Source organism: Odontomachus brunneus, unplaced genomic scaffold (assembly GCF_010583005.1).
Source record: "Odontomachus brunneus isolate Ranch 3 - 2012 unplaced genomic scaffold, Obru_v1 Obru_scaffold_156, whole genome shotgun sequence".
NCBI lineage: Eukaryota > Metazoa > Arthropoda > Insecta > Hymenoptera > Formicidae > Odontomachus > Odontomachus brunneus.
The window spans coordinates 713,465-725,034 of record NW_022639606.1 but is presented as its reverse complement, the minus strand read 5'-3'; the positions used below and the strand labels follow the sequence as shown (position 1 = coordinate 725,034).

General features: G+C 35.4%; 3 protein-coding genes and 1 non-coding gene across 11 annotated transcripts in view; 1 reads left to right on the top strand and 3 right to left on the bottom strand.

The window, feature by feature from the left end:
• LOC116850816 (transmembrane protein 68) overlaps positions 1-6,809 on the bottom strand; it is a 37,190-nt gene extending 30,381 nt beyond the window's left edge. The window contains exon 1 of one of the 2 annotated variants that reach the window (XM_032829517.1): positions 6,739-6,809. The gene's annotated coding sequence lies outside the window, so the exon portion shown is untranslated. Of the gene's footprint in view, positions 1-4,746; positions 4,771-6,738 lie in introns of those variants that run through there. The other variant, XM_032829516.1, reaches the window with a different exon arrangement.
• The window catches only part of LOC116850810 (collagen alpha-2(IX) chain-like), a 30,435-nt gene that overhangs the window by 4,973 nt on the left and 13,892 nt on the right, over positions 1-11,570 (top strand). For 6 of the 7 annotated variants that reach the window (XM_032829494.1, XM_032829491.1, XM_032829492.1 and 3 more), the window contains exons 2-4: positions 10,319-10,386; positions 10,456-10,666; positions 10,956-11,172. In XM_032829494.1, the coding sequence (XP_032685385.1) occupies positions 10,338-10,386; positions 10,456-10,666; positions 10,956-11,172 (477 nt within the window). In that variant the 5' untranslated portion in view covers positions 10,319-10,337. Of the gene's footprint in view, positions 1-5,260; positions 5,404-10,318; positions 10,387-10,455; positions 10,667-10,955; positions 11,173-11,570 lie in introns of those variants that run through there. The other variant, XM_032829493.1, reaches the window with a different exon arrangement.
• LOC116850814 lies at positions 7-2,251 on the bottom strand (the record flags this gene model as incomplete). Its single annotated transcript, XM_032829511.1, has 1 exon — positions 7-2,251. A coding segment is annotated over one exon (1,956 nt), but the record flags the coding sequence as incomplete, so codon positions are not given.
• Positions 9,473-9,545, bottom strand: Trnar-acg. Its single transcript has one exon. It is a non-coding gene; the product is annotated as a tRNA-Arg (tRNA).

Here is an 11,570-nt window from a genome sequence, read left to right as displayed (position 1 = left end):
ATATATATATATATATATATATATATATATATATATATATATATATATATATATATATATATATATATATATATATACATATATATATATTGGCACATTCACTGATTTGGCCTTGAATAAGATTCACGACTTATAGACGTGTCTATTTCAACGGTAAGAAGTTCTTGCTATATTACACATGTTTAATCGATCACTGAAGCGACTGACAAGTCGCCTCACTGTCAATAGGGCTTTGATCTAGTGTGCAGCAGCTCTGCTGTTAGCACTACGAATAGTCTTTCATTCGGCGCTTCGCTTAGCCGTTGTTGTTAATTTCCGGTAGATCGTTGTAGCACCCGATACTGTAGTCACGCAATTTGTTTAAACAGATACCCAGTTTGTCATTGTACTTGTACATAAATGTTGCCACATTCGCCGGGAATGGACAATCATCGTTCACGATTTTCACGCACGGCGGATAATCGCGCGAATCGACGTTATTGTTACTCACGACGAGTATAGTATCGTCCTCCTCTTCCGGATAAATCTCCGGCTGCGTGGAAGAGACGTACATTTGCCCGAGAGCGTTTCGCACCAGCATTTCTCTTTCCGTGCGATTGGGCGACTCGTGATTGATGTCGCTTTGCAGTTTTCCTCTGGTGATTCTCAGTATTTCTTGCACGTCGTCGTCAACGACCGGCTCGGCCGTCGCTAGCTCCTTATCTCGGTCGAATCGAGTCGAGGAGGCGCTCGAGCATTTTGCCATATCTTCGTCGCAGTTATCATCGCTTTCGTTATCGATAATTATCTCGATCGGTTCCGCCGGAGGGTTCGTCGACTTATCAATATCATTCGCAGTCTCCTTGGACCGGACTGGATGACGATTTTTGTCGCACCAAGAATTCGGGGTTGTGGTGGACGTCGTGGCGGTCGCCGTTGTTCCAGCGGCCCTAACTCGTTGATAGACGATAAGCTCCTCAATATCGTCTCGCGGAGAAACATTCCGGCCAAACGAAGAGTCCCAATCTTCCAGGTTCGATGTGTCTTCCGGTGCAGGACTCGCGTTCTCCCTCTCGTACCTCTGTTTTGGCGAGTCCTTCGTCTCGTCGAGAAAATCAATGGTGTCCACGAGGCGGCCGGCAAATGAACTCGTCGTGTACACCCGCGAAGATGCGATCTTACGAGAGTACCTGGTGAGGATGGGACTTGCGCACGGACTGTTCGAGTCAACGGTCGCGTCACTGGTCGCATCAATGGTCGCATCACTGTTCGCATTGATAGTCGCATCAATGGTCGCATCACTGTTCGCATCGATAGTCGCATCAATAGTCGCATCAATGGTCGTGTCTTCATTTGGCGTATTCGAGATCTCAATTGGCCTCGTCGCCGGCGCACATGTAGAACACGCTATCGCGTCCCCTTGAACAGATGCCAATTTGCCTTGAATGTATCGATTCGTGGCTTTATGGGGCTGTACACATTGTACACGGCTATTACCCACAACACGGTCCGCGAGAGACAAATCGATATTCATGCCATAGTCATCTTGACGTTTCTCATTCTCGTACGACTCGGTCTGCGTGCCAACGTCGGCGAAATACTCGTTGCTATGTAGTTTCAGGTACTTCCGACTCATTCGTGTCTCTGTCATTGTCACACCGGCGATCTTGATGATCAAACGCAGCTTGCGAGACCGCCTCCTCTCATGGATTTGCTTCTTGTTTATTTGGCGCTTGTAAGACTTGAGGTCCGCGGCGTCGTGCTCGTCCACCAGATGCACGTCACACACGTCGCATTTCTGCATTTCAGCCGCGGTTTTTTCGGTACGGTGGTTAGAATTGTGATCAAAAGCGTTATTCAACACATTCTCGAGCTGCTGATGTCGCCATTGCATATGCATAGCAACGTCAGTTATGCACTTAAAGTCTCTGCCACATATCTGGCACGTACTTCCAATAATGACGACGTTGCACTCACGCAGGTTTACACCGGCGGGGAGGATGTTACTTCTGCCTGACTGCTCGTCGATAGACACCAGCATCTCTGGTACCGGAAACCCACCTCTTATCGATCGTATGGTGTTACCTCCTGCAACCGCTAACCCTTTCCCCCTCTCTCCCCTTATCCAGCTCGGCCCTACTGATCCTAGCGTGAGCGCGTACTCCTGCGAACTTCCCGTGCTCGTCAGTGAGGCAACTGTCGAGGCTCGCCCGCCGGAATAAACTTTGTTGTACTTCGTCCTATACCTTGGCTGTGGCGCCACCTTGTGTGCGAATCACCGTGACGCGACCTGGCGCCGACACAAAAGACTTTGGCATCATGTAGATCGAGTTGTGTGTATCTTTCGCAACAGCCGAACGAGTTAGATCAGTCGTCGCACACATGTGCTCGTTGAATCCCACGTTTCCGGTTGTTGGGAATGATACGTAGTATTAGAGTAGTATTTATCTATATCGCGCGTCGTAGTTACGTTTAAAGTCAAATAGTCTGGTCTATGAGTCAATCATATGTTATCGCCATATTATATTATTCGCGTAGATTCGTGCAAAACAATAAGTTTCATCTCGACCAATTCAATCCAACTTTTCATTTTTTCACGAATTTATGCCAAGGAAATAGACACGTGATCGATTCACAGACTAGTGTTATGACTTCAAAACATAACTGTGACGACATTGTAGACGATCCTTTAGAGAGAAATATTTCTTTTCTCTTCCTTCCTCTCTCGAATACAAAGATAAGTATGAAAGAGAATATAAATGAACCTTTCTATGGCTATGTTTCAATATTCATTGCCAGTATTGAAAATCTTTAGTTTACGTTACGCTATTGTAGATATCAGAACATTGCTATCAGAAGGTTGCTTTCCAGCAAGAGACTCAAGACATAAACATCATTCTATCTTTGTTACTCACTAAATGTGAACAAAGATAGAATGATGTTTGTGTCGATTTAAGGCGTTTTTTCGTTTCGTGACCATGGTAGCGTTTGGTTGGTTAGTTTGGTCCACTTAACGCCGCGAGCGTCATTCTATCTTTGTTACTCACTAAATGTGGAACAAAGATAGAATGATGTTTGTGTCGACTTGAGGCTTTTTTTCGTTTCGTGAATGGCCAAACGGTAACGTTTGATTGGTTAGTTTGGTCCACTTAACGCCGCGAGCGCCATTCTATCTTTGTTACTTGAGGTGTTGCGAGCATTAAGTAGACCAAACTAACCAATCAAATGCTACCATGGTCACGAAACGAAAAAACGCCTTTATGTCTCTTGCTGGAAAGCAACCACCCAGGTAGAACACAAAGGGCCGATTGTTCCAACTTTTTGGTAAGCTATCTGACAATTAAATCATACGTCTGTCTTCGTTTTTTTCTTCAAATTGTACAGAGATACATGATTTACCTCTAAGGTAACTTACCAAGAGGTTGGAACAGTCGGTCCAGCCATATAAAAATCAAAATAACGTCAAATGATATAAAAGTGATGTCATTTTGACGTCAAACAATACCATTTTCATGATAATTTCATGACAATGATGTCAAAATATCATCTTGACATCAAAATGATTGTGTTTTACCTGGACATAATCTACTAACTTATGTTTACTAGCACAAATGTCCAAGACATATCCTAGAGACATCCTAGAGATACCACACATCTCTCTCTACGCTTCTCGATATTAAGATTATTCAGAAAGTTATTATTTAGTATGCGTACCAAACGTTCGGTGTAAACAAGTTCGGTATAAATATTCACATCTAACTCTAAATTCAAATCTTAGTATCTCACCTGAAGCAAGTTCCACGTGACGACTATTAATATGACTTTAGGAGCTCGCTATTAGGACTTTTATTTAGTGCTATCGTGTCATTTTATCCTTGTATATCTAAGGAACGAAAAAACATCTGACGAATAGCTCGAACGTCTTTTGTATGAAAGCGCTCTGTCAATAAACGGTCATATAAAGGTCCTGATGTTGAAGCTGAAAATTTTACCAGCAGAGTACTGATATTTTTCTGCAAAGTTTACGGGTCGATTATTCCAACCTTTTGATAAGCTTTCTACCCTTATAGAAATATCATACTAAGAATCATTGATAATTACTTATTTTCAGTATTAAAAATACTGGATAATAAGTAATTATCAATGATTCTTAGTATGATATTTCTATAAGGGTAACAGTTAAATTATATCTGTCTTCGTTTTTTCTTCAAATTAGACAGAGGCAAACACATGATTTAACTGTTTGGTAGCTTACCAAGAAGTTGGAACAATTGGCTCTATGTTTGTGACAATCATTTCTGTGTTATCAATATTTTTTCATCGACTTCAGCATCCCAAGGGATAATAAATGATTAGATAAAGAAATCAGCGAATAAAACACTCTGATTGGCTTTTACGTTTACGACCACGCTTACACAATTATAGAGTGGCCTTTAGAAACGCCCTACACGGTTTCATGAATTTCGACTGAGAGAAATGTTGAAGAGGTAAAAGAGCTTCGAGAACGATGAAGAGTGAAGTATTCATTAATCTTTTTGGCGACATTGAAATCAGTCAACATCAGATTGGAACCGATCAGATCAATACAACGATCGAAATTATATCGGTTGCAGTGATGAAGCATGTTTTGAAGAAACAAGAAACCGAATTGTTTCGTCAACAGACTGTAATGAAATATTCATGATGTATAATGAGAAAAGATAATTGTATGTCAACGATAAATCCAAACAACACAATATGTCCTGTAGTAATGTTGAATGTACTCACGTCCTGGGGCACTTCCCGGCAGTGCTGGCAGTTCGGGAGAATTTTCTCCCGCTCGAAAATCTACGTATGCGTAGAGTTACGTAGCAATCTAATAGAAGGTTCATACTATGAACTATTACTATTTACCAGTGAGCTTTATACATACTGAAGTGAGCCATCATGGCGTTTGGTGGAGAGGCTATCTTTCTCTAAGGTTCGCGACTGGTTAAGTACAAAGTGAGACAGATAGAGTGTGCCATCGAGAGGCGTTTGGTGGAAAGACTATCTTTGTTTGAGGTTCGCTGATTGGTTAAGTATAAAGTGAGACAGTCTTACCACTAACCTATGTAGACCGTAGGCTGACGGCTCACTCCAGTATGTATAGAGTTCGTTGCTATTTACGTCTAAAACTGTCATTGGAAATTGTTTACATCAGGCTGCTACTCACTCTGCGCATGCGTAGGTTTTCGATCGGGAGAAAATTCTCCTGAACTGCCAGCATTGCTTCCCAGGTACTTCAAGACACGTTCAGGATGATATTCTGGGATATATTGTGCCACGAAACGGTTTAATCGTAATATTGTGGCAGATTTGCAATAGTCGTGTCCTCAGAAATGCTTTTCATTGGCACGGATCGCCAGACTGATTCGCCAATGGATCAGAGATACAACGCAAGAGGTTACACATTTTTCGTAAAATATTGTAATCCTACTGACGAAAATTATAAATATATGCAAAAGAGGAAAAAACGATATACGTATAATTTTGGCCACGAATGTAATATCGTAAACGAGTTTAACAACTAAAATAAAATAATAACCAAAATAAAATAATTTAATAAAATAGTGCATACTGTAAGACAGAAAACAATGTAACTATGCGTTAAAATAGATTTTATAATATGGTGCTGTAGAATACTGAGCCATATCTTTGACAATATTATCTCTTGTGTCTTAGCTACAAAGGTCATATATTGAAACTACTCAATGTCTAAACATTCCGATATTATCAACAATATCGACATTATCACCAACCGTCGAGTTTGAATGTAATAATATAATGATAATATTTAATCACCAAAGCAAACGATATATTGATATATATTTCGGTAATTAACAATATATGTATATCATATCTATATTCATATTATTATCTATCGTGCATATAAATATTCTTGACGAGAATAAATGAGATTATATAATTTTTTACAATCGCTCGATAGATGATAATATGCATATCTACACATATGTATTATTTTATCTGTCGTATCAATACTTTCTATAAATAAGGTAGATTAAATTAAGTATTTTCAATATGTGACCTTTGTAGCTTTGTAAGACACAAGAGATAATATCGTCAAGGATATGGCTCAGTATTCTACAGCACTATATTATAAAATCTATTTTAACGCACAATTACATTGTTTTCTGTCTTACAGTATGTACTATTTTATTAAACTATTTTATTTTGGTTATTTTATATAATTTTTCACAATTATGAGAAACAACGTTTTTCGAAAATAATTGTTATATGAAAAAAAAATATATATTTTGTTTTGCCTACCTTTTAATTTTCTCGTAAATACACATGACTTATAACGTTTATCTTGCTATATCTATTTTAAACATACACTAGACGAAGCATTCTTCGAAAGATAAGTCGAATATTCTAACGGATATTATAAAAGTTCGTCTACAATACATGGAATAAGTTTAGCCTATATTCGCTTATACTCTAATTCATTTACATCGAAAGTATTTCTCTTAAATAGGAGCCAGAGTACAGGCGTAAGCGTGAAATAAATTATTTTTATTTTTTTTACTCCAACTTATACCACCCTTATAGAAATATCATACTAAGAATCATTGATAATTACTTATTTTCAGTATTAAAAATACTGGATAATAAGTAATTATCAATGATTCTTAGTATGATATTTCTATAAGGGCAAGCTTACTCCGTATATTGTAGACGAGACTTGCCAATGCAAAACTGAACCAATCATTCTCTTACCTGGTTGCTATTCACCATATTTTCAGATCCTTTGAAAATCTGTAAACAGCAATATGTAGTGACGAACAGACTCTTAATCTAGCATCCAGCTTACTGGCAGCAAACCGACTTTTTGTGTGACTCATTGTCGGCAACACTGCGAAAATCCGTCGTTGACGCAGCGTTGCCGGTTGCTTTCCGTGCTTTAACCTTTAGATTGCCGCGAAAGCCACGTGGTTCTGCATAAATCTCAAAATTGTACGCCATGTATGTGTATGTTACTTACATAGAAAATTTTTTTAGAAAAAGATTTACATTTTTAATGAAAAAATGCCGGCAGCCTAAAGGTTAAGATACCGAGAACATAACTTCAAATGAGAAATTTCTTCATGCTATTTATCAATTCTTACATCTTTGTGTATACTGATGATTCATTAATTCCAAGCTGCTCTGCAAATTCTTTTAATGTTTAGATCGAGTTTTCGTTGAGCAATGCCTCTAATTTGTTGTACTCTATCACAATATGGATGATCAAATTTGGATCAAATTTGGATGATCACAATGTGACTTTCCAGCAAACATTACATATAACGTACATATTAGTTATAATTTCCTACTTAGCAATGTAACTGTTATATAACATACGTGTTCATTTATTTATCGTTGATATCGTAATCATCCCAGCAAAATAGAATATAACTATTATATAACATAGAAATAACACGTAATATAACGGATATTATACGTTATTAATATTAAAGTTACATAATTTCTTTTATAACTGCAATCTAACTATGTTTTAGAACTGTTATAATTCTCTATTATTTACAAATTTTATAATTGTATAACACCAACATAACTAAAATATAACAGATTATATAACAAATTAGTTTGCATTACATCTATGTTATATAGCATTCTTATCTTTAGGTATCGGGTCATTCGCTATATGGCTGCCGTTTTCTTGTGTCTTTTTCGTATGTAAAATATGATACATTAATTATATAAAAACAATGATTACAAGACGGCATAACTTGTACTGTAATGGACTGTAATGAAGTCAACTTTTATAATGAAGTGGTACACTTTTTGATTAATGGAAATTACTATTACAGTAGTTAATCCCTTCCACTTGAATATGTACAGAGAGATGGAAATGAAAATAGCTACACACAATAGCATAAAATGCTGAGGACATACTGGGAGACTGTCTAGACGTCTAGAATGACTCTAGAATGATTCTGGAATATCTTATGTTATTTGAGAGCTAATTAACTTAAAATGGAAAGATACTTTTATATTATTATCTTTACTAAAAAATATTATTTTTCATACGAAATATATAATTATAATATTTTTAGAAGCATACTTTTACAAATTAATTGATAATTTAAATGATAGCTTGTAATCTCTGCATACAATTAAATATCTATAATTGCTGGGAAATAATAATTTATATTCGAGCTATATAATATTTCAGCAATATATATAACAGCTTACATAAAATAATTTAAATGAAGAAGACATCTGTTAGAAGACGTTCGTTCTCTCAAGTCGTCGTTTGGTTTCTAATTACAGCTGAGCAAACACTCGTATATAAGATATATGACCCGTAACATAACCTAAAAATTCCTTTCTAAACTGGTAAAATATATTTTACATATATTACAAATATTTTCATTCTTTATAGCTGTTAATAATCATAAAAACGACTTCAAGCGTATTTGTATTAAAAACGAATTTAATTTAAAAAAATTTTTAAACTAAATTAAATTTATTAAAAAACGTTATATTTTCCCCCCTCTTTTTGTTAAAAAATACAAAATTTTGCAATCTATGATAAAGGATTTCTGATATGAAGTTTACAAAGCTTTTTATTTTTATATGTAAAACATATCAATAACAATACGATTATCTAACATGAGCAACTATTCCACATTCCAAAATGTATCAAGAACTGAAAGTACTGGCAGTACTGTTGCTGAATTCAGCGTATTTTAATAATTATTAATAGACTGCAGCAGCATAGAAAATTGGGACACATTTGCAGTATTATGCAGTGTTAGCAGTTAATGTAAACGATATGACCTATTTAAGAAAAGTGCACAATGAGTGTGTGAAACTAAATTTGTAATTATGGTGAGCTAACTTTTTCTTTAAACTTGGCTCACATTTAATTTAATATTTTCTGCAATTTAGCAAGCATAATTGTATTATCTATAATAATATATTATTGGAGTTATAAGTTTATTATTAATATATTAATATTATTATATATATTATTAATATATTAATATTATTGAAGTTATAAATTTATGATAGTTTATTCATAATTACTTTTATAATTTTATTTTCTTGGAGATTTTTTAAAATAATTGAAGTTACTTGATAATGTTCCTTCATTATCGTCTGACGATAGAAATACTACGTATATGTCCAGACAGCACAAATCTCATAAACAATTTCTAAAGACATATAAAGACGTCTTTCAAACATTTATGTTATCTGGGTGTTATCTGAGTGTTATTTTCGTGAAAAAGATATTAACTTTTAAAGATATTATCTTGCAACGCGCTACAATTTCGAAGCGCGAAACGTCAGCATATCAGTATGTCATAATTTTGTTTACATATAGAAAGTTTACAAAATTTAAATTAACTGACAACAAATAATTAAATTACAATTTAACAAATAGTTAAATTTACAATAAATAATTCGATCAATGGAGACTTAAATTTAGCATAAAAAATAAACTCGATCCTGCCAGGATTCGAACCTGGAATCTTCTGATCCGTAGTCAGACGCGTTATCCGTTGCGCCACAGGACCACGAGTGACAACATCACCTTAGCATACCATTATTAGATGTTAGATAAGTTATGATAATTTAATAAATATAATATCTAATTTGTTAAATATATTATTGCGCCCGCGTTTACGAGGAAAAGAATCGATTTTTGTCCTCGCAAAGTCTAAGGGGTTGTGAAACCCCAGGGCGCAATAATATTATAACTTAAACAACTTAATAAATATATTAAATATATTATTAGAGATAGTCAAGTATTTGCACAGCTACACTGTTTGACTCTGTATTTATCAATTTCTGCTTGAGTGGCATAATATGTAAGCAGTATTTTCTTAGTATGCTCCTTTTTTTCTTGAGTGAGGTATTCAACTTATTATATTATTATATTATATCATATCATTATTATATTACATTATATCATATTATATAATATATATCATATTATATTATATAATATATTTTATTATCATATATTTTATTATATTATATTAACTATATTATATCTAAAGGCGATTGAAAATTATTGATATATCATAATAATTCTGATTGATTCTATTTAATATTTTATATATACTATAATATTTTATATACTATATATATACTATTTTTATAAAATTTTTCTTAAATCTCCTCAATTATTGATTGTTAAAAACTTGAGGTTTTTTTTACTTTTTTTACTTGCATCTATAAGGTTTTTTTCCGTTTTAAGTGTAAAATTTCGATTACATGTAAAACGTCGATTATACATGTAATAATTACATTATATAACAATAATCTTTATTATTTTTTTTTTCAGATTTGTTCGATCACGGTAAATGTATCTGCAAACATGGATATTCATGATTGTACACATGATCTATATTCGTAAGTAATAATATATTTCATCGGTACAACATCGACAGACTTACGAAGTTCGAAATGTATTTCCGATAGAGTGTGTTGCGGAAGAGAATATCGTCGAACGTGGGTTATGCGAGGGTTACAAATCCGGCGAAGACGATCTTCAGACATTCGATTTTATCAGCAAGTTGAAATTGGACCTGTTGAAGGCGTATTACAGTGGCGTAACGAAAGTCAAAGGCAGTGACCGCATGCAAACGGCATATCGGCTGGAGAAAGACACTGATGTCACCCTTCCAGCAAAGTATCGTTTAATATTAGACACGTAAAAGATACATGACGTAGTCAGTGTTTTAGTGCACGATACTCGTTGAGTAAAATTACATCATTTTAATTTGACATAATCTATAATTAGAGATCTTGCTGACTTATAAAGTCAGTCCAATCTTTCTGAGACTTATAAAGCCTCTCCAATCATTCAAAGTAATCCTCCAATATTATTGTTTGTGTTTGTCTGTTGAAGCTATCGATTTAACGGTAGAAATATCTTTCTTAATCCAGAAATTCCTTCGCATATCTCAGTTTATTTTCAGGAACATCACACCCAATGGGTTTCCGCAGGAGTTCACGTTGATATACACACTACGTGCCAGGAAAATACCGAAATATCCTTGGCACATCGTTAGGGTTGTGGACGCGGAAGGTAACGCACAGCTTCTCATCACTGTGAATCCCAGGAAACAGTCACTGGACTTCTCACTGATTGACCGCGAGGGAAAATTGCAGACTGTCTCTTTCGTGAACGATCGTGTGAGTGTCATCGGTCGCGTCATCGTCATCGTTCTAGAATAGGCCGTGTTGCACATTGTTGCGCGTAATCGTCCTATATTACTGATTTAGACACACGTCTGCCAAATAGAACGTTCGATCTGCCGAATAAAATTCCTCGATGGAAGCAGAACTGGCATGGAGAGTTGATGGATCTTTTCATTTACTGACGCACTTAATTTATCCTCCATTGTGCCGCAAAAATTACAAAAATCGCTCAAACCACATTTCTGAATTGAAAGCTCTAAACAAATAGGTTTGGACGTTGAAAATGACACTTGTGGAATGTAGGGTCGTAAATCTTCTTGAATGAGCCACTCTTAGAAACGTCGTTGAGAAGAGAGAGAGAGAGAGAGAGAGAGAGAGAGAGAGAGAGAGAG